The sequence below is a fragment of the Bombus vancouverensis genome, chromosome 5, assembly GCF_051014615.1.
Source record: "Bombus vancouverensis nearcticus chromosome 5, iyBomVanc1_principal, whole genome shotgun sequence".
Lineage (NCBI taxonomy): Eukaryota > Metazoa > Arthropoda > Insecta > Hymenoptera > Apidae > Bombus > Bombus vancouverensis.
Window position 1 is genome coordinate 5,409,589 of NC_134915.1, and position 22,485 is coordinate 5,432,073.

A 22,485-nucleotide genomic window follows, 5' to 3' on the forward strand; every position below is an offset into this window, starting at 1 on the left:
CCGCAACGACTTGAGGAATTGCATACAGAAATTCTATCATCAAACACAAATATGTAAAAACACATTAAACACACAATAATCTAGAAACAAAACCTCCCATACTATGTTGTCACAATACAAGATATACATGAATATATGAAATCAAATGATTGACACATAACCTCAAACACACATTACATCGCTAAAGAATCTAAATGAAAATCACACTGCCAGAAATATATACATGTGCGTGTGCGTGTTCTATCTTATTAAAAGAAGTTAATATAAAATAATTAACATTTCATTTCGTATGAACACTACACCGCCAGGAGGAATATGCATATAAATACGTATATATATATATGTGTGTGTGTGTGTGTGTCCGTATGTTTTATATTATCGAATACTCTATAAAATAAACTACTCAAAACAATAAATAACGCAATCGAAGAATTACAAAACATTAGCCATACTGAAGTGACACACGACATAAACATATATATATATACGTATATTCACACGAGCTATGCTATTGTCACTTTAAAACAATATTAATAAATAAATGTTCTAATTGCGGTAGAATAAGGAAAAACGAGCGACAGACGAAAAATTACTTCGATATCAAACAAAACTAAAGACCCGTCACTATAACTTTACTGATGACATTTATGAGCAGCCATGTTAGATTTACACGCATCATGACGACAGGAATATTAGGGATTAATGGAAGTCAGGCGCGAGAAACAAATCATGAAAACACATTGTTAATACTTTTCTTTAATAAATTCTATGCGCAACTACAAATGTAAAAATATATATATATATATAATTAATTAAAAAAGGGGGAAATATAAAATTAAATATATTTAACAAACATAAAATAGATAACACATTTAAAATATATATATATATATATATACATCGTACATAAAAACAAGATACATCTAAAAATAATAATAATAAGGAACCTCTGATGGAAATGCCTCCGCAAACATTGTCCGAACGTCGATCACCGAAGCCTAGGGGAACAACAAAAAGGGAAAAAACATTAAAATCGCAAAAACAACCATAATATGCGAATATCCAAACTTACGAAAAATAACTCAAAGAAGGAGGTCCTTGTTGTGGGAGAGCAGCGGAGTTGCGCGTGTTGCCCGAGCGAGCATCGAAGTGATAATGATGCTGCGGCCGCCAGCCTTTGCACGCGCCGAAGAAACACCGGTAATTGCCACGGTACAGCACGTGGAAGTCTCTCGCGGAAAGGATTAGATCAGCATGGAGTGCTTCAAATCTCCTAGACGCTAGTTCAGCAGAAACACAGGACCGATAAAAACTAAGTCGAAATACGGAATTTACGTTTTGTCACGTACGATTCCAAGAAACCCAAACTGCAACATCCCGATTCCCACGGAAGCGTACCCCCAGCGGACCACCACCCCGTGGGGGATGGCATTATAAATAAGCGTAGCAACATAGCGCAGCGCTCATTATTCTTTACGGTTCATTCTTCTTGTGTTCCTTATAATTTGTGTTCATTGTTATTACGGATCATTCGTATTACGTTCACTATTCTTTGTTCATAATTCCTGTGATCATTTTGTTATTACGGCTCATTATATTTTGTGTTCATTGTTACTACGTTCGTTATTGCGCTCATCATTGCGTTTAGAAATTTTGTATAGTATTTTGCGTTTCGGGGCTTTAGTTTTTCGGTCAAGAAAAGAGAACCGCGACTAAGTAAAAGAAAGATTTTATCTTTGAAATCCTCATTTCATCGCTTAGACAGAAACGCGCATTGTAATTGCGGTATTAATCCAGTTAGTAAATTGTTCTGTCTGTATCGAAATAGATAAATAAAGTAAAAGTTGATAGTAAACTATATTCGAGTTCAAGTAATAAACCCAGCAAAAACTTCGACGACCACCGGAGCAGCTGAGGTAATGGCGCGAGACAGCGCCTACTCCTCAAGGTAAGAAAATTAATTTTGAGAATTTCCTTCTTCTCTGATAATTTCGTTGCCCTCGAGAATCGAATTAGAACTTCCTATCATCGATCTCGTTTTATTTTCGTGAACGGTTTTGAAGATAGAATCATTGTTTAAACTTTAACCAAAGGAGTTATCCGCTGTGTCGGCTTGTGCGAACGGTGTTTTCAGCTACTGAAACACCCACTGATCTTCGCATTCCTCCTCCCATTGTTGGCAAAATATTGCCTGTCTTTGGGCAAGACTTGCGAAATCACACAAGTCCCGCACAGAGAGGACCATTAAATACATCGTCGGGGTCAATCGAAAATTAAGAGCAATACCGGCATTGCTATTAACCGATATTCTTGCCATCATTGCATGCGATTGTAAGAGAGAAATAGCAGAACAATTTCCCTTCGAAAATTTAACCAAAGGATCGTTCGCTGTGTTGGCTTGTGCAAACGGTGTTTTCGATTATCGAAGACACCCATCGATCTTCGCATTCCTCCTCCCACTGTTGGTAAAATACTACCCGTCTTTTTGCAAGGCTTGCGAAATCGCACGAGTCCCACACAGAGAAGATCGTTAGAATCATCCTCGATTATTAAACTCAAAAGGCAAGAAAATCGTGGTAACAGAATCCATCGTAGTAAATGAATTGAGTTTCGGTTCTAACGGCAAACTACTACAGCGAAATTAAAGGAGAAGAAGAAGTCAAACGTAAAAATAAATTTATATAAAACAACGAAAAATCTCACATTCCTATCCAATCCAGCAACGCTAAAATATATATATCCAGCTAATAAAATATATAGGGGTAATAATCTAAACAATTCTACATTCAAATAAAAATCCGTTCAACGAGGACAAATATTTATTGTACCCAGATTTAATCCTCTCCCGTGCTAGTATCCCTGCACATAGCAGGTTAGCCGAAAAGTGGAATTCGTTTACCAGTTGCATTAAGCGTCAGTTAACGCTACCCATTAAACGTAAAAAAAAAAAAAATAATAAAAATAAAATATTTTGAAATAGTCCTTAGACTATTTCTGGTGGCAGCAACTACCGTATTAATTAGAAATTTAATCAGTATTACATACACAATAATATCATTTCAATTTATTTCCCTTCCGATTAAATTCAAACTCAAACGAAAAAAAAAATTTCAGTAAAATTTAAATTTAAAATTTGATCGATTCAAACAAACAAATTGATACGTAACACAAAATAGCTCGCAAATCGCGAAGATTTCGTCGATTTTGACGAAAACTAACTGTCATTTCCTTCCCGTTGGAGATATTTCGACGTTCAAGCGCTCGTTGAACTCCATTTTACACTGCAAAGCTAATGCACTACCGCTTGGGCGTCGAAACAAGCGAAACTGGTCGCAAATCGCGATGATTTCGTCGATTTTGACGAAAACTAACTGTCATTTCCTTCCCGTTGGAGATATTTCGACGTTTGAGCGTTCATTTCACTCCATTTTACACTGCAAATGCAATGCACTACCGTTTAAGCGTAGAAACAAGCAAAATAGCTCGCAAATCGCGAGGATTTCGTCGATTTTGACGAAATCTAACTGTCATTTCCTTCCCGTTGGAGATATTTCAACGTCTAGGCGCTCGTTGAACTCCATTTTACACTGCAAATTTAATGCACTACCGTTTAAGCGTCGAAAGAAGCAAAATAGTTCGCAAATCGCAATGATTTCGTCGATTTTGATGAAATCTAGCCTTCATTTCCTTCCCGTTGGAGATATTTCGACGTTTGAGCGCTCGTTGAACTCCACTTTACATTGCAAATGCAATGCACTACCATTTAAGCGTCGAAACAAGCAAAATAGCTCGCAAATCGCGAAGATTTCGTCGATTTTGACGAAATCTAGCCTTCATTTCCTTCCCGTTGGAGATATTTCGACGTCTAAGCGCTCGTTGAACTCCATTTTACACTGCAAATTTAATGCACTACCGTTTAAGCGTCGAAAAAAGCAAAATAGCTCGCAAATCGCGAAGATTTCGTCGATTTTGACGAAAACTAACTGACATTTCCTTCCCGTTGGAGATATTTCGACGTTTGAGCGCTCGTTGAACTCCATTTTACATTGCAAATGCAATGCACTACCGTTTAAGCGTCGAAACAAGCAAAATAGCTCGCAAATCGCGAAGATTTCATCGATTTTGACGAAAACTAACTGTCATTTCCTTCCCGTTGGAGATATTTCGACGTTTAAGCGCTCGTTGAACTCCATTTTACACTGCAAAGGTAATGCACTACCGCTTGGGCGTCGAAACAAGCGAAACTGGTCGCAAATCGCGATGATTTCGTCGATTTTGACGAAAACTAACTGTCATTTCCTTCCCGTTGGAGATATTTCGACGTTTAAGCGCTCGCTGAACTCTATTCTACTGTCACGTCCCGCGCTCCGCACGCGCCGTAACAAGAACAAGAAAACCATTGTATACAAAACACGCGAATAAGGATTTGAATGCACAAACGAACACACGGCACTACGAAACGAAAGGAAGGATTAACAATACGAGGGCGATTAACGGATCCGACCAATAAACAAAATAAGTATTCACACAATTCTAAATATACCAGGAAATCAGAATAACTACAAAAGGGGAAAATAATTGAAACGCCAGGAATACATATATATATAAATATATTTCAATCAATCAATTTGGAGAGTTACATATAAGTATAAACATATATGCCGAACATGTAATAACCTAGTAAATATTAGAGACAGTGCTTCCAATACTATGCAACAAATACAATATTATCAATTTATGAAATATAAGTATATATGAAGTCAAAAACTAATAGTTTAACGAATACATAAAACATACAATATTGTATTATTAAAGAAATGAAGGTTACGTTGTTAGAAATATATATATATATGTGTGCGAATTCTATCAAACCGATAATCTAAGATACATACTTAAAACTAGCCTACATTCCGGTAAAGGATAAATAAATAATTGACATTTCATTTCGTATGAATACTACACTGCCAAGAGAAATATGCATATGAATACATATATATATGTGGGAGATGAAAGGAAAACCGCAGCCTTCCCTATGCAATTTTGAGGAAGCCTTCTAATGCTTTAGCCTAGATTTTATCATAACTGTAATTAAGCAATTGTCATTTGTAATTGTTTGACATTTGTGAAAAGCGAAAGTGGGTTCGAGGTGACAACTGGTCGCCGTACGTAGCCACGGTCACGGGATAAACGTTTTGCTTGATGAAGGTGTGGATCGGTTGTATTGTTCTCCCTAGAAATCACATAGAATTGTACTTTAGAGATGTTGATATAATGGGACACGTTGTATTTGGAATCAATCTCCAGATAGAAATTGCCTAGTATCGGCGTTTGGATCTTTCTCGATGTTTCCAAAGAGTATACAACAAACTTTTGACAGATATTGCCTAGCAACAACGATTGGAACCTTCTCGATGTCTCCAGCGAGAATATAACAAACAAATGCAGTCGTATAACGAAAAAGATTTTAATCAGATATTCATTCGTGTGATCGCCTTGGAAAGTGATACATCGAGCAATTTACCGAGTGTCTCAGCAAACGTATTTTTGTGTTTTAAAATTATTCTACGCATAGTAAAGAGTTATCCCGTTGACCGTGAATTCGTTTGAACCCCGGAACATTGTTAATAGCGTAAATTAAATTCATTATTCGTAAAACCTATCAATCGTTAATTTCATTATTCGTTAAATTCATTATTCGTAAGATATATTATTCGTTCCTCTTATTGTTCGATAAAACTTATTATTCTTTAATCTAATTATTAATTAAACTTATCATTTGTTAATCATATCATTTATTAAACTCATTATTCATAATATTTTGTAAAATCTTGTTTATTGCAAATATATTCTCTGTTTTGTAAAACAATGGCTAATTCAAATGAAGAAACATTACGCGACTTAAATCCTAATGATAACCCGACATATATATATATATGTCGGAGAAGCAGTGGGGATAGGGTTGTCGGTGTTTGAGGAGTCTTCATTGAAGGTAGCCATCGTTGCGGTGTAGCGAAGATACGATTTATTGACACAGGTATGAATAACACAGGTTTGACAATCTATCACGGCGGTGAGATGTCCGCGACACTAGTGACAGTGATCTCAGGTTCAATGACGAATCCGCGGTCAACGGGATGACAGATAGGCGTTCTCGCTGAATCTAAGTCTGACTCGTAAACGATAATTGCTGAGCGTAAAGACGTTACTCTTTAGTCGACGGGAGCGCGTCCAAGAATGCCCGTCCCGTCCCGATGATTCCACAGAGGAAAACTATACTGGGGTGTGTCTAAGGACACAAGATCATCGGATTCGTCGAGGAAAGCCTTCGTTTAGGAAGTAAGGGAAATTGACGTTGCTGCTAATTGGTCAATCTCCATATCGGTGGTTAGAAAAGGATGCTAGCCGCCCTCGAGGGAAAGTTGCTAGTGGGAGACGTCGTTCGTTGAAAAATATGTCTCCCCTATCTTCCCGTAGTTGGGACAAAGACTGTATGTCTTTTTGAAGGACTTTAGTTAACTAAACCGTAAGATTTATTACGGGCCCTCGGGCTAGCCGAACATGTACTGCGGAGACGCATCGACATCTGGTAATCATCTTACTCGAAGAATAGGGTCAGCGTGTGGCGAGCTACGGGACAGAAACCGTTGGAATGTTTACTGTCACGTGTCGCCACGAATATTTCTTTTAAGGAGAGCTATAGAATTATTCCATATGTTTGTTGGGCAAAGCGTTCATCCCTTGACCGCGGTTACGTTGGGCGACAGACTGTCGCCTCGAGCCAAAGCTCACCGTCACTAATCTCGAACAATTACAATCGGATTGAATAACTACAATAGTTTAGTTACAGTTATAGTAGACTTTAGATTGCAATGTTGCGGGGCTATCCGAAGGTTCCGGTGTCCTTTCATCTCCGACATATATATATATATGTATGTGTGCGCGTATGTTTTATATTATCGAATACTCTATAAAATAAACTACTCAAAACAATAAATAACGCAATCGAAGAATTACAAAACATTAGCCATATTAAAATGACACACAATATAAATATATATATATATATGTCGGAGCGGACATTAGAATTAGGGTTAGGGGCGTGAAACGAATCTTCGTTTGGGTTACACGTTGTCGTTATGCAATGGAGAAGACATTGACTAGTGCAAATACGATTATTATAGAACCGGACAAGTAACCGCGGTAGTTAGGTGCTCGAGAAACTAATGACAATGATCCTAGGTTCAATAACGAATCCGCGGTCGACGGGATGATAGATGAACGTACTCACAAAATTTAAGTCGGACGCGTAATATTCACTGGTCGTAAAGGGTAACTCCTTTCATCAGTGAGATCGCGAGCGAGAATGCCTTTCCCGTCCCGATGATGCCACAGAGGAAAACTATAATGGGGTGTGTCTAAGGACACGAGATCATCGGATTCGTCGAGAAAAGCCTTCGTTAAGAAAGTAAGGGAAATTGGCGTTGGTGCTAATTGGTCAATCTCCATATCGGTGGTTAGAAAAAGATGCTAGCCGCCCTCGAGGGAAAGTTGCTAGTGGGAGACGCCGCTCGTTGAAAAATATGTCTCCCCTATCTTCCCGTAGTTGGGACAAAGACTGTTTGTCTGTTTGAAGGACTTTAGTTAACTAAACCTTAAGATTTATAACGGGCCCTCGAGCTAGCCGAACATGTACTGCGGAGACGCATCGACATCTGGCAATCATCTTACTCGAAGAATAGGGTCTGCGTGTGGCGAGCCACAGGACAGAAACCGGTGGAATGTTTACTGTCGCGTGTCACCACCAATATTTCTTTTAAGGAGAGCTATAGAATTACTCCATACCTTTGTTAGACAAAGCGTTCATCCCGTGACCGCGGCTACGTTCGGCGACTGACTGTCGCCTCGAGCCCAAGCTCATTATCACGACTCTCGAACAATTACAATCGGGTTGAATACCTACAATTGTTCAATTACAGACTCCGGTGTTCTTTCATCTCCGACATATATATATATAAAATATAAAATTAAAATACATATATTTAACAAACATAAAATAGATATCACATTTAAAAAAAATATATATATATATCATACATAAAAACAAAAGACATTTAAGAGGAAAAATATAATAATAATAAGGAACCTCTGATGGAAATGCCTCCGCAAACATTGTTCGAACGTCGATCACCGAAACCTAGGGAAACAACAAAAAAGGGAAAAACATCAAAATCGCAAAAACAATCATAAGCGTACCCCCAGCGGACCACCACCCCGTGGGGGATGGCATTATAAATAAGCGAAGCAACATAGAGCAGTGCTCATTATTATTCTGGTAAACATTCTTATTACGTTCATTATTCTTCGCTCATTATTATAGTGATCATTGTTATTACCGTTCATTATTCTTTGTTCATTATTATTGCGATCTTCGTTATTACGGTTCATAATTATTTTGTTCACTCTTTGTGTTCATTGTTACTACGTTCGTTATTGAACTCACCTTTAGAAATCTTGTATAGTATTTTGCGCTTCGGGGTCTTTAGTTTTTTCGGTCAAGAAAAGAGAGCCGCGACTAAGTAAAAAGAAAATTTTATCTTTGAACGCGCATTGTAATTGCGGTATTAATCCAGTTAGTAAATTGTTCTGTCTGTATCGAAATAGATAAATAAAGTAAAAGTTGATAGTAAACTATATTCGAGTTCAAGTAATAAACCCAGCAAAAACTTCGACGACCACCGGAGCAGCTGAGGTAATGGCGCGAGACAGCGCCTACTCCTCAAGGTAAGAAAATTAATTTTGAGAATTTCCTTCTTCTCTGATAATTTCGTTGCCCTCGAGAATCGAATTAGAACTTCCTATCATCGATCTCGTTTTATTTTCGTGAACGGTTTTGAAGATAGAATCATTGTTTAAACTTTAAACAAAGGAGTTGTCCGCTGTGTCGGCTTGTGCGAACGGTGTTTTCAGCTACTGAACCACCCACTGATCTTCGCATTCCTCCTCCCATTGTTGGCAAAATATTGCCCGTCTTTGGGCAAGGCTTGCGAAATCACACAAATCCCGCACAGAAAGGACTATTAAATACATCGTCGGGGTCAATCGAAAATTAAGAGCAATACCGGCATTGCTAATAACCGATATTCTTGCCATCGTTGCATGCGATTGTAAGAGAAAAATAGCAGAACAATTTCCCTTCGGAAATTTAACCAAAGGATCGTTCGCTGTGGTGGCTTGTGCAAACGGTGTTTTCGATTATCAAAAACACCCGTCGATCTTCGCATTCCTCCTCCCACTGTTGGTAAAATACTACCCGTCTTTTTGCAAGGCTTGCGAAATCGCACGAGTCCCACACAGAGAAGATCGTTAGAATCATCCTCGATTATTAAACTCAGAAGGCAAGAAAATCGTGGTAACGGAATCCATCGTAGTAAATGAATTGAGTTTCGGTTCTAACGGCAAACTATTACAATGAAATTAAAAGAGAAGAAGAAGTCGAACGTAAAAATAAATTTATATAAAACAACGAAAATCTCACATTCCTATCCAATCCAGCAACGCTAAAAATATATACATCCGGCTAATAAATATATATATAAAGGTAATAATCTAAGCAATTCTACATTCAAATAAAATCCGTTCAACGAGGACAAATAATTATTAATCTCAGCTTTAATCCTCTCCCGTGCCAGTATCTCTGCACATAGCAGGTTAGCCGAAAAGTGGAATTCGTTTACCAGTTGCATTAAGCGTCAGTTAACGCTACCCATTAAACAAAAAAAAAAAGTAATAAAAATAAAATATTTTGAAATAGTCCTTAGACTATTTCTGGTGGCAGCAACTACCGTATTAATTAGAAATCTAAATCAGTATTACATACACAATAATATCATTTCAATTTATTTCCCTTCAGATTAAATTCAAACTCAACAAAAAAAAATTTTTCAGTAAAATTTAAATTTAAAATTTGATCAATGTCAATAAACTAATACGTAACATTAGTGTAGTAAATATTTTGGTGGCAGCGGTGGCATCCGCTTCACGGAGAATTAAAGTTGGTTTAAACGGTTCGATACGCTTCATAGAAGATTAAAGTTGTCACGCTTGTCAATAAAATATATATTTAAGAAACAATGGCGACTGTAGTGGAATCGTTGGACGAAGAAATGGTTTTGACATTGTCGGAAAAGCTCAAAGCATGGGATGCGAACTTTCGCGATATGAGTGCAAAACTCGCCGATCTACAAAGCGGCTTATTCGAGCTTAAAACAAAACAGGAACCTAAAACACCCGTATCGCCGCCGACAATGCAACAAGAGACGGTCCAGTCGAGTGGACATACCCAGCCAATTAAGCTAAAAGACGCGATCGAATCGGTGCCAGTGTTTGACGGATATCGACCATCGGTATTCCACTTTTTAAGAGCTTGTGAGTGCGCGCGAAATATGATTCCCAGATATCAAGAACCTCAATTAGTAAAATTGTTAGTAAATAAGCTTCGTGGACACGCGTTCCTCGCCATCGAAGACACGGAATTAATGAGTTTAAACGATTTCGGAAACAAATTAAAGGATCTATTCGGCCCAAAGAAATCTCTTAACGAATATAAAGGGGAATTAGGAACGATATTTCAACGACCCGGGGAAGATATATTAGATTATATGGATCGCGTTAGAAATCTTAGATTGGCAATAATGGACGGAGAAAGAGGCGACTACGGCATCATATCCCCCGATATCCAAGATACTATAGATTGGGAAACGAAAGAAGCTTTCGTTAAAGGACTTCCGAACGAGGTATATGTGCGAGTAAAAATAGCAGGGTACCATACTTTAGAAGATGCGTATCGTCAAGCCGTCAAAGCAACACACGAATTGAAACAAATAACCGATAGAACGCGACCCCAACGACCGACACCCTCGAACTATTACAGACGCGGCAACGCACATCCTTCGAACACTAACAACAATATCAGGAACAACCGCCAAGATCGAAGATCGCTACCTCCATCGCAGAATTTTTTGAAGTCTACAAGACAAAATATCACGTGTAACTATTGCAAAAAACCCGGGCATCTAGTGAAAGACTGTTACAAATTTAAAGCCCGAGTAGATGCCGGATTAATCGTACCCTATGCTTCGAGACCATCGGGAAACCAAACACGTCCTTCGGGAGAATGGGGCGAGCCACGAAGGAACGATACGCCGAATCGCCCAAGAGTACAGGCGGCAACCAGGCGACCGGCGCCGCCGGCAACAAACAGAACAAGGGCAGCCACCCCCGCGAGATCGACTCCACCACCCATAACGAGAGACAGAGCGAACGCAATGCCGACTATAAGATCGAACGAACAACCACTAAATACTGTGGGGGAGTCATCCCACAACCAAACAAGGTCACAGACAGAGAATCCAGAATCTCAAGACAAAAGGGAAAGAGTGAAGCACAAGCAACCGGCGAAGGAAAATCATCAGGAGTTGAATTCAGATTCGGAAGGCGACCTCTCCGAATTATTTCAGTAAAATTTAACGATTCCCCAACGACCCCAACTGCACGAATAGTTTCCCCAGATCTAAAAACTAAGACGAGTTTATTATTAGACTCTGGATCGGAAATCAATATTATCAAGAAACCTGCTTTACCCGATTCAGCCATCATCGACGAGAAAGAATCAATCGAAGTGCGAGGAATTACGGCAACGAGCCTGGTCTCCCTAGGGCAGACGGTAATACAGGTTGCGGGCCATCCGGTTATTTTTCATGTAGTTGATGATTCATTGCTAATCGATCAAGACGGAATCCTAGGATCCGAATTTTTTGCAGGTTGTAAAGCTCGTTTAGATTATGAGGAAAAACATATCAAGTGGGGAAATATTTATATTCCCTTCGATACTAAAGAAAAAATAATTATACCGAAGCGATAAAATAAATGAGTTACTACGACTCGAACACTTGAACGAAGAAGAAAAGGAAAATGTTAAAAAGTTGATTCGTAATAATCAAGATAGGTTTCATATTCCAGGAGATACATTGGAAGCAACTGAAGTTCTGGAACATAGAATAATTACAACGGATAATATACCAATTAATACTAAACAGTATCGATATCAACCAATACATCGAGAAGAGATAAATCGACAGATTCAAGAATTACTGGATACAGACGTAGTGGAACCATCAATATCTCCATATAACTCCCCATTATGGATTGTGCCCAAAAAAACCCGATTCGCAAGGAAATAAACGCTGGAGATTAGTTATCGATTATAGAAAATTGAACGATAAAACGATTGGCGATGCCTTCCCACTACCCAACATTACAGAAATATTGGATCAATTAGGAAGTGCAAAATACTTTTCCACGTTTGACTTGGCATCAGGCTTTCACCAGATCCGTATGTCACAGGAAGATGCCCACAAAACTGCATTTTCGACACCATATGGACATTTTCAATTCAAAAGAATGCCCTTTGGATTAAAAAATGCCCCAGCAACATTTCAACGTTTGATGAACTCAGTATTATCTGGTCTGCAAGGAATAGAACTATTCGTCTATCTGGATGACATAGTGATTTATTCCAGGTCTCTCCAAGAACACGAAATTAAATTTAATAAGTTAATGGAAAGACTGAGGAAAGCTAAATTACGATTACAACCTGATAAGTGCGAATTTTTACGACACGAGGTGAATTATTTAGGACATATAATTAGTGAGGATGGCGTGAAACCCGACCCAAAGAAGGTCGAAGCCGTATCAAAATTTCCACGACCAAAGAGGGTGAAAAATATCAAACAATTTCTGGGACTAGCAGGATATTACAGAAGATTTATACCCGATTTCTCCAAGGTCGCGAAACCATTGACACAACTACTAAAGAAAGATACTCCCTTTAAATGGACAGAAAATCAAGAAAACGCATTCAATAATTTAAAAACAGCGCTAATGACAAAACCCATTCTACAATACCCAGACTTTTCTAAACCCTTTAACCTTACTACAGACGCATCAGGATATGCAATAAGCGGTGTACTGAGTCAAGGGCCAATTGGAAAGGATTTACCAATTGCGTATGCCTCAAGACTATTAAATTCCGCCGAACAAAATTACTCTACCATAGAAAAAGAGTGTCTGGCAATTGTTTACAGCGCAATGCACTTCCGACCGTATCTTTACGGAAGAAAGTTTACTATCGTAACCGATCATAAACCTTTAGTGTGGATGCATTCTATCAAAGATCCTACTTCGAGAATTTGGAAATGGAAATTAAAATTATCGGACTTTGAATTTGATATTGTATACAAAGAAGGCAGGGCGAACGCAAACGCAGACGCATTATCTAGGAACCCTCCGGAAGTTTGTTTACCAATCAGAAAGAGAGAGGAGGTCGCACCGATTCGCTATCCTGTCTCAAAAAGATTCGAAATAGATACGTCAACGGAAGACTCTCCCATATTCGAAGCCAAACCACGCGTCTTGCCTCAATCCACTGATCTTACAAAACAAGGAAAAATTTCTACTCGAAAGCATTTTACACTGGAAGAAACACCCGTAAAATATTTTGACGAAGCACTAACCGAGCTCGATGTAAACACAAATAGAGAAATAACTGATCAAGGAAAAAGGCGCATGGACACAACAAACGAAGAAGAACCCTCCGCCGTAATTCCAGAACTAACTCCACAACGAGAAAAGGATACGCATGTCTCAAAAAGATTTAAACAGGATACGTCAACCGAAGATTTTTCCATATTCGAAGCTAAACCACACGTCTTGCCTCAATCCAGTGATCCTAAAAATCAAGGAAAGGTTTTTACCCGAAAACATTTTACAATAGAAGAAACCCCTATAAAATATTTAGACCAAGCATTAGCAGAAATCGATGTAAGTACAGATAGGGAAATAACCAATCGAGAAAAAGAAGACACGGATACAACAAGCGAAAAAGAGACCTCCACTGTAATTCCAGAACTAATTCAACAACAAGAAAAGGACACGAGACCTACGATAATCGCGGAACTAAAAATTTCAGAAACCCGAGACTCAATTGCGAGAGTAAATGACCATAAAGTAGTATTTATAGATATACATGGCAAACAGATAGATAAAGAAGCCTTAGAAACGAAGGAAACGGGAAAATTGCCTCGTTATGAAGATTTAATGTTAGAAAACGCAAGATTGAATTACGATTCTGGAAAATACATTGTATCCCTACCGATAAAGGAAAATAGAAATATTCCAATAACACCAGAAAATTTATTAAACTCGCTAAGATCTCTATTAGACGTAGTAAATGAAAAACAGTTAACTTCGTTTAGCATTAGCAAAGGAAACTTGGAGGAAATACCCTGGCGATATACAATCAGAAAATTAAAGGAAATATTTATGGAAAAAACCTTAACCATCACCATTTGCACTGGGGAAGTAATTACTCCACCTGTGGAAGCGCGGAACAACATAATACGGGAAAAACATGAATCAAGCGTAGCAGGACACAAAGGAATTACAAAAACTTATCAAAGAATACGACAACACTACTATTGGGAAAATATGAAAAAGAAAATTCAAGATTACGTAAGAACATGTAAGGAATGTCAATTGAAGAAACTCACAAGAATAAAAGCAAAACAACCAATGGTACTTACAGACACACCAGGTAAAGCATTCGATAAGATTAGTATGGATATTGTAGGTCCATTACCAAAAACTCAAAAGGGAAATGAATATATATTAACCATCCAAGATTTACTAACAAAATACTCAATCGGGATTCCACTAGGAGGAATCTCTTCAGCCGAGATAGCGGACGTTTTTGTAAAGCGATTTATTTGTCGTTTCGGATCACCGAGAGCTATTCTCACTGATCAAGGAACGAACTTTACATCCTCACTAATGAAGAAAGTAGCAAAGAGATTCCGCATCAAACAATATACCACGACGGCATATCATCCACAAAGTAACGGTTCAATCGAAAGATCTCACCACGTACTGATTGAATATCTCAAATTATACATTGAAAATTCCAGAAATTGGGACGAATGGGTAGAATTAGCTATGTTTTCCTATAATACCTCTGTACACGAAGGAACGAAATTCTCCCCGCACGAATTAGTTTTTGGACATCTAGCCAGAGAACCTACTGGTGAAGTAATAATAGAAGAGAACATGGAACCAACATACGCAGAATATCTCGAAGATCTGTTCGATAAAATTAACACTGTACAACGAATGGCGAGAGAAAATTTGATAAAATCCAAACTAAGATCAAAAGAATATTACGACCGACGAATCAACCCCCAGGACTTTAAAATAGGAGATTCGATATATTTACTAAAAGAACCCAGTAAAGGAAAATTCTCCGATCAATATACTGGACGACACAAAGTGCTAGAAATCTTGCAGAACAAAACGTCAAGATTGAAGTAAAAGGGATTCCGCGAACAGTGCACTTAAACAAGTTAAAACTAGCGCATAATCGAAATAAACAATGAATAAAGTGATTTCAGTGGGCAACGTAGTGCAGTAGTGAATGTTGTAGTGCTGTTCGTCAAATGACACAGATAGCGAAAACATAAAAGGAAAAAGGAAAAATTATTATATGTGCTTCAATTATTGTTTAAATATAAAACGTGTTAACTCAATGAATAATTAACTAGTGAAAGTGAAAGTTACCTTGTGAACAAGTGATCAACGTACAAGAAGGTTTACGTGCAAAATAGGTTATGGCTCCCTGTCTGCGGAACACCATGTACCAGCTAAAAATAAATGAACGAATTAACTTCAATAGCCTTAATGCAAAATACAACATTACCAAATGTTATAACAATACTGTGGAAGCGTAGCACTGTTTGTCGAATAACACAGATAGCGGAAACTTGAAAAGAAAAAGTTTATTACGAGTGCTCCAATTACTGTTTGAATGTAAAATGTGTTAGTTCAATGAATAACTAAAACAGTAAAAGTGCAACTTACCTCGTGAACAATTAATCACCATACAAGGAAGTGTACATGCATGAATTTCGCAGATTAACAAGAAGAAATAAAATAGCTGATAAGTATAGAAAGTGGTTAGAAAATAATTAAGATAGATAAATTGAGAGTAAAAGGATATTTTATTATGTATTAATCTACGTAGTATTGTCATATTATTATATCTAACATGTAGAAGTAGATTTTGTAATGCACAATAGCGGCCGCACACACAATGCATTATACACATATTAAACTAAATAAACTAAACAGTACCTTTATAGCCACAGATATAAGACGATTGAAGGCAACCGTAGTAAGTATCCAAGGCATATCGAAGAATCGGATGATGTTGTGGGAATGATCTAGGTAAGTGATGCAGCATCGAAAGAGTAGAATCTGAAGAGTTACAGACAATGTTAATCTAACAAGTAGATTTTAATCACTAATAAAGAAACTAATTCATATCATACACAAAATAATAGCAAATAGCAAGTACAAGCAATAATAAATTAATAGGGAAAATAAAAAAGGTCAATAAACACAGGAATAGGTTAGAAATTAATCAAGATAGACTAACTAAATATTAACAACATGACTGAATTCGGTGCAAAAGAATAAAGTTACGCTACACAAAATATCTGGTAACACAATACACAAAAAACATTAACTAAATTAAACAAGACTTATATAAATGCAAGTCACGTATAATCAAAACAATGACTATTGAAATTCGGTGACAACACAATCGATGCTATCACATTAAAGTAGCACACGGTATTGACACACACAATATCATGAAACACAAAACAATATTACAGAAACACTACTAAATAAAATTATAGTGATTAACAATTAATTAGCTATTTCAACAACACGCAACTGTTGACATTAAACCAACGATACACGCAAGCAACCATGTTGAAAAATTCGTCGCGCGCACCCCACACATACGCACCTCACACAAATAATAGCCAATACAATGTAATACAGCATAATAATAGCAATGTTAGGTACTGAAAAAAAAATATAATAAAAAAAAAAGAAAAAAGAGAGAGAGATAAGGAAAATATATATAATAAATAACAACTAACATAATCATAACTTATTATATATATATTATACTACATACAGGGATACAGTATTTGTACAAAGGGACAGGTCCGAACGAAACTTATAAAATTATAAAATATATATATATTAACTGTTTTCGTATGTATGTACAGAACAGGTGGCGAGTTCATCAACCCTAACATAGAGGACCCAGACGGGCCCGTACCCGCATTCGATCTGGAAGCGACGGAGGATGTTCAGTCTTGCCTTTGTGTTCGGTTGATACGTTCCATCTACCATTTAGATAACGGTCATCTTTGTCAAGACTGTTTCGATAACTTAGATCCAGACGACCAGGACCAATGTGACGACCCACCCACTCATTTCATATGCGGAGTATCTGCAAGAACACGAATATCATATTGTCGTATGTGTGATATAAACCTAGCGGACCTACAACCCGCTATATCATGCCTCCAATGCATGACCGTTTACACTAATCTAACTCACCTTGAAAGAAACTTTTTAGTTCAAGGAATAGCAATCCGCGCCGTGGAACTATAAAGTACTTGTATGCTACGCACAAAACCAAATACTGATGCTATCCACCTGTAAACAAACAACATTTATAACTATACATATAATTTTCACTTATGTTTACCAATATATGTATACACCCATGTTGTAAAGTAGGCTATATCTATAACACTCACTTCCATTGATAATGCAAGTGACTCGTAAAATAAGTCGTCATATTTACCATCACACGCACATATATATATATATATATATATATATATATATATATATATATTCAAAGACAAGCTATATTTGTAATATCTATTCCTATTAATGATATATACTTATATATTTATAACAATAAAACAAATCTCATCTATACTACTTACCAATATGTATGCATATATGTATATAATTATAACCCAGGTAGCATTCATGAAATTTATTTTCACCGATAACATGTACGTAAAACCTAAAATAAAACAAAGGATTTTAACAATAAAAAAAGAAAGAGGAAAAAGAGAGAAAAAATACATATAAATATAAAACTTTTCTTTTTCTATATACATATATTAATAATAATAAAAGGTTATTCTTATTACTAATAAACTCGAGAGTAAGAAACGATTTAATAAATTGTTAATAGGAAGATGAATCGCCTGGTTATCGTACTTACCCTCATCAAAATAGCATATGGCCTGGTAGGATATGACTGCAATGGCAACCACCTCAACGTTACCACTATCTCTCTAAACTCCATTGGGGACTGCAGCATACAGCCTGCGATGACTGAAACCCAAGATATTTATATTCAACTACTGCAACTCTCAGAATTCGAATTTACCAGTGTAAGGCAATGCAAGGTGCAAATAACTCGAATTATATATTACTGTGGCATGCACTACCACACGTCGGCAGTGCATAACGGATTCGCCGAATACCTCCATGAAACAACCGCCCAACAATGTGCAAGGATGCACCAAGACGGCACGTTTTCACTCGGACCACAAAACCTTATAGTAGGCCTAAAAGATAATGCAACAGAAACAAGGTCGCTTGTCCTAGCCGGCAAGTTAACAGACGACGGCAGCTGCCAGGGAACACAGTATGTAGACCCATACGGGAGCTGGGAAAAGGTCGTCGTACAAGCCACAGTAAGGATAAGTTTAAAATCAGCAGTTGTGCCAGTATGGATCAAGGCGAACAAAATTCTACTGAAATCAGGAACGGTATGTACCCTTAGCGAAGGAAACTGTCCAGACGCTGAAGACGGATACACTTATCGGCAACCACAACCACCCTCACCATGCAAATTTGATCAGTACGATGTGCTATATGAAGGAATTGCTACAAAGATCCAGGAAATAAAAACCAACAGGGAATCAGCACAACCAGTTTACGCACTAACAACGCAGGAAGTAACATTTGCACTGACTAAAACTGGAGAACAGCCACTGTGTAGATATACCCTACTATCCACTGAACACTCCAAATTGTTCCTGTTAGAAACGACAAGAGGAAATACGTTTATCTCCAAAAGCAAGACAGCAGTCGAAAACTTGGACATATTCGCATACGTCAACTCAAAATTCATTTACGTAGAGAAACATATTAAACGACAAATGACAACATTATACCATGATATACTGACACAAAGGTGTACCACACAGAAGAAACTAATAGAGAATGCTTTAAGCTTAGCAATCTTACTGCCCGATGAATTTGCATACACCATAACCAAAACCCCAGGACACATGGCCCTGATCGCAGGAGAGGCAGTCCATATAGTCAAATGCATTCCGGTACAAGTAAAGGTACGACATACAACAGAATGCTACTCGGAGCTACCCGTTTGGCAAGGGAATCGCACCGCATTTTTAACGCCAAAAACACACATCCTAACGCAACACGGAAACCACAGAGAATGTAGCGCGGTACTACCTACGCTATACAATATCGACGGACACTGGCACAAATTCGTACCAAAACCCATGGAAACAATTGCACCACAGGAACTCCGCCCGGACGTGCGCCAAACGTGGCAATATTCAGCACCATCGTCGTTGGCCACGAGCGGAATATATACCCAAAAAGACCTGGACGCACTACGGGACCACGTCATGTTCCCGGCAGAAAAATCTGCAGTCTTGAACACATTGGCCAGAGGAGCAACAGGAAAAACAATCGTCCCTGGAATAGTAAACATCCTGGGAATGATGGACGAAAACACATTAACGACAATAGCGAAAAATACCGTATCAAGCTTATGGACTGGGTTTATGGAATTTGGAACTGTCAGTGCAGCAATATTTGGAATACTCGTAATATTTAAACTAATCAAGACGATAATAGATATAGCCATACACGGATACCAGTTACGTGAAACTTACGGATGTGAAATCGCCCTATTAGGAGCAATATGCGGCTCAGTCACCCACCTGCTACTATACCTCAAAAGAAAACGAAATATCGATGATCAAACAGCACAACCTCAAGGGATATCGATAACACCGGTAGTCACTCAACAACCAACGACATCTACGTCCGCCTTGAGCGAACTCAGAGACACCATCAGTCAAATTTCCTTTGGAAATTTGAACTCCAAGGGCGAGGGTGTCACGTCCCGCGCTCCGCACGCGCCGTAACAAGAACAAGAAAACCATTCTATACAAAACGCGCGAATAAGGATTTGAATGCACAAACGAACACACGGCGCTACGAAACTAAAGGAAGGAGTAACAAAACGAGGGCGACTAATAAATCCAACCAGTATAAATTAAAATAAATAAAACCAGCTAATGGATTGAACGAGCTACGAACCAAACAAATAACCCGGGAAATAAGAATAACTACAAAAGGGGAAATAATTGAAAGGCCAGAAATACATATATATATAAATATATTTTAATCAATCAACTTGGAGAGTTACATATAAGTATAAACATATATGCCGAACATGTAATAACCTAGTAAATATTAGAGACAGTGCTTCCAATACTATGCAACAAATACAATATTATCAATTTATGAAATATAAGTATATATGAAGTCAAAAACTAATAGTTTAACGAATACATAAAACACACAATATTGTATTATTAAAGAAATAAAGGTTACATTGTCAGAAATATATATATATGTGTGCGCATTCTATCAAATAAATAATCTAAGATACATACTTAAAACTAGCCTACATTCCGGTAAAGAATTATAAAATAAGAACTACATTACGAAACATGCATGTCTATATATAAATATATAAATTATATTCTAAACTAAACCACTATTAATGTATGCGCATTCTACATTATTGATTCAAATCGATAATCTAAGATACATACTTAAAACTAGCCTACATTCCGGTAAAGAATTATAAAATAAGAACTACATTACGAAACATGCATGTCTCTATATAAGCATATAAATAATCTATTTTCTAAACTAAAACTACTACTAATAATCTACAAAAGAAATAGAACACACAACACAACACTTGGGACTAAGCGACAACCTGTCGATAGGCCAAACGCTCAAAATAATTAACACCGCAACGACTTGAGGAATTGCATACAGAAATTCTATCATCAAACACAAATATGTAAAAACACATTAAACACACAATAATCTAGAAACAAAACCTCCCATACTATGTTGTCACAATACAAGATATACATGAATATATGAAATCAAATGATTGACACATAACCTCAAACACACATTACATCGCTAAAGAATCTAAATGAAAATCACACTGCCAGAAATATATACATGTGCGTGTGCGTGTTCTATCTTATTAAAAGAAGTTAATATAAAATAATTAACATTTCATTTCGTATGAACACTACACCGCCAGGAGGAATATGCATATAAATACGTATATATATATATGTGTGTGTGTGTGTGTGTCCGTATGTTTTATATTATCGAATACTCTATAAAATAAACTATTCAAAACAATAAATAACGCTATCGAAGAATTACAAAACATTAGTCATATTAAAATGACACACAACATATATATATATATATATATATATATATATATGTATATTCACACGAACAATACTGTTGTCACTTTAAACAATATTAATAAATAAATGTTCTAATTGCGGTAGAATAAGGAAAAACGAGCGACAGACGAAAAATTACTTCGATATCAAACAAAACTAAAGACCCGTCACTATAACTTTACTGATGACATTTATGAGCAGCCATGTTAGATTTACACGCATCATGACGACAGGAATATTAGGGATTAATGGAAGTCAGGCGCGAGAAACAAATCATGAAAACACATTGTTAATACTTTTCTTTAATAAATTCTATGCGCAACTACAAATGTAAAAATATATATATATATATAATTAATTAAAAAAGGGGGAAATATAAAATTAAATATATTTAACAAACATAAAATAGATAACACATTTAAAATATATATATATATATATACATCGTACATAAAAACAAGATACATCTAAAAATAATAATAATAAGGAACCTCTGATGGAAATGCCTCCGCAAACATTGTCCGAACGTCGATCACCGAAGCCTAGGGGAACAACAAAAAGGGAAAAAACATTAAAATCGCAAAAACAACCATAATATGCGAATATCCAAACTTACGAAAAATAACTCAAAGAAGGAGGTCCTTGTTGTGGGAGAGCAGCGGAGTTGCGCGTGTTGCCCGAGCGAGCATCGAAGTGATAATGATGCTGCGGCCGCCAGCCTTTGCACGCGCCGAAGAAACACCGGTAATTGCCACGGTACAGCACGTGGAAGTCTCTCGCGGAAAGGATTAGATCAGCATGGAGTGCTTCAAATCTCCTAGACGCTAGTTCAGCAGAAACACAGGACCGATAAAAACTAAGTCGAAATACGGAATTTACGTTTTGTCACGTACGATTCCAAGAAACCCAAACTGCAACATCCCGATTCCCACGGAAGCGT

The 22,485-nt window shown here is 37.3% G+C and overlaps 2 protein-coding genes across 6 annotated transcripts in view; one reads left to right on the forward strand and one right to left on the reverse strand.

Moving 5' to 3' along the window:
- Positions 1–789: 789 nt before the first annotated feature.
- Positions 790–22,485, reverse strand: part of LOC143302760 (uncharacterized) — a 37,209-nt gene continuing 15,513 nt past the window's right edge. Inside the window, exons 3-6 of one of the 5 annotated variants that reach the window (XR_013058553.1) lie at positions 16,240–16,362; positions 15,667–15,749; positions 8,144–8,194; positions 5,184–5,230 (exon numbers count right to left, since the gene is read on the reverse strand). Coding sequence is in view for 4 of the 5 variants with exons in the window: in XM_076618992.1 (XP_076475107.1) it covers positions 989–998; positions 1,073–1,280; positions 16,240–16,362 (341 nt within the window). In the remaining variant the exon portion in view is untranslated. Of the gene's footprint in view, positions 999–1,072; positions 1,281–4,599; positions 5,231–8,143; positions 8,573–15,666; positions 15,750–16,239; positions 16,363–22,485 lie in introns of those variants that run through there. The other 4 variants (XM_076618992.1, XM_076618991.1, XM_076618993.1 and 1 more) reach the window with 4 other exon arrangements.
- LOC143302758 (uncharacterized) lies at positions 17,010–20,667 on the forward strand. Its single transcript, XM_076618988.1, has 2 exons — positions 17,010–17,443; positions 18,182–20,667. The coding sequence occupies exons 1-2, from the start codon at positions 17,406–17,408 to the stop codon at positions 20,178–20,180; spliced, it is 2,037 nt and encodes a 678-aa protein (XP_076475103.1). The 5' UTR covers positions 17,010–17,405; the 3' UTR covers positions 20,181–20,667.

What these genes read in the sequence shown, in the direction of transcription:
- LOC143302758 (XM_076618988.1), top strand. Translation starts at nt 17,406, where the DNA reads ATGCGGAGTATCTGCAAGAACACGAATATCATATTGTC. An exon ending in AACACGAATATCATATTGTC is followed by an intron (nt 17,444 to 18,181) that starts GTATGTGTGATA and finishes AATTGTTAATAG; the next exon opens with GAAGATGAATCGCCTGGTTA.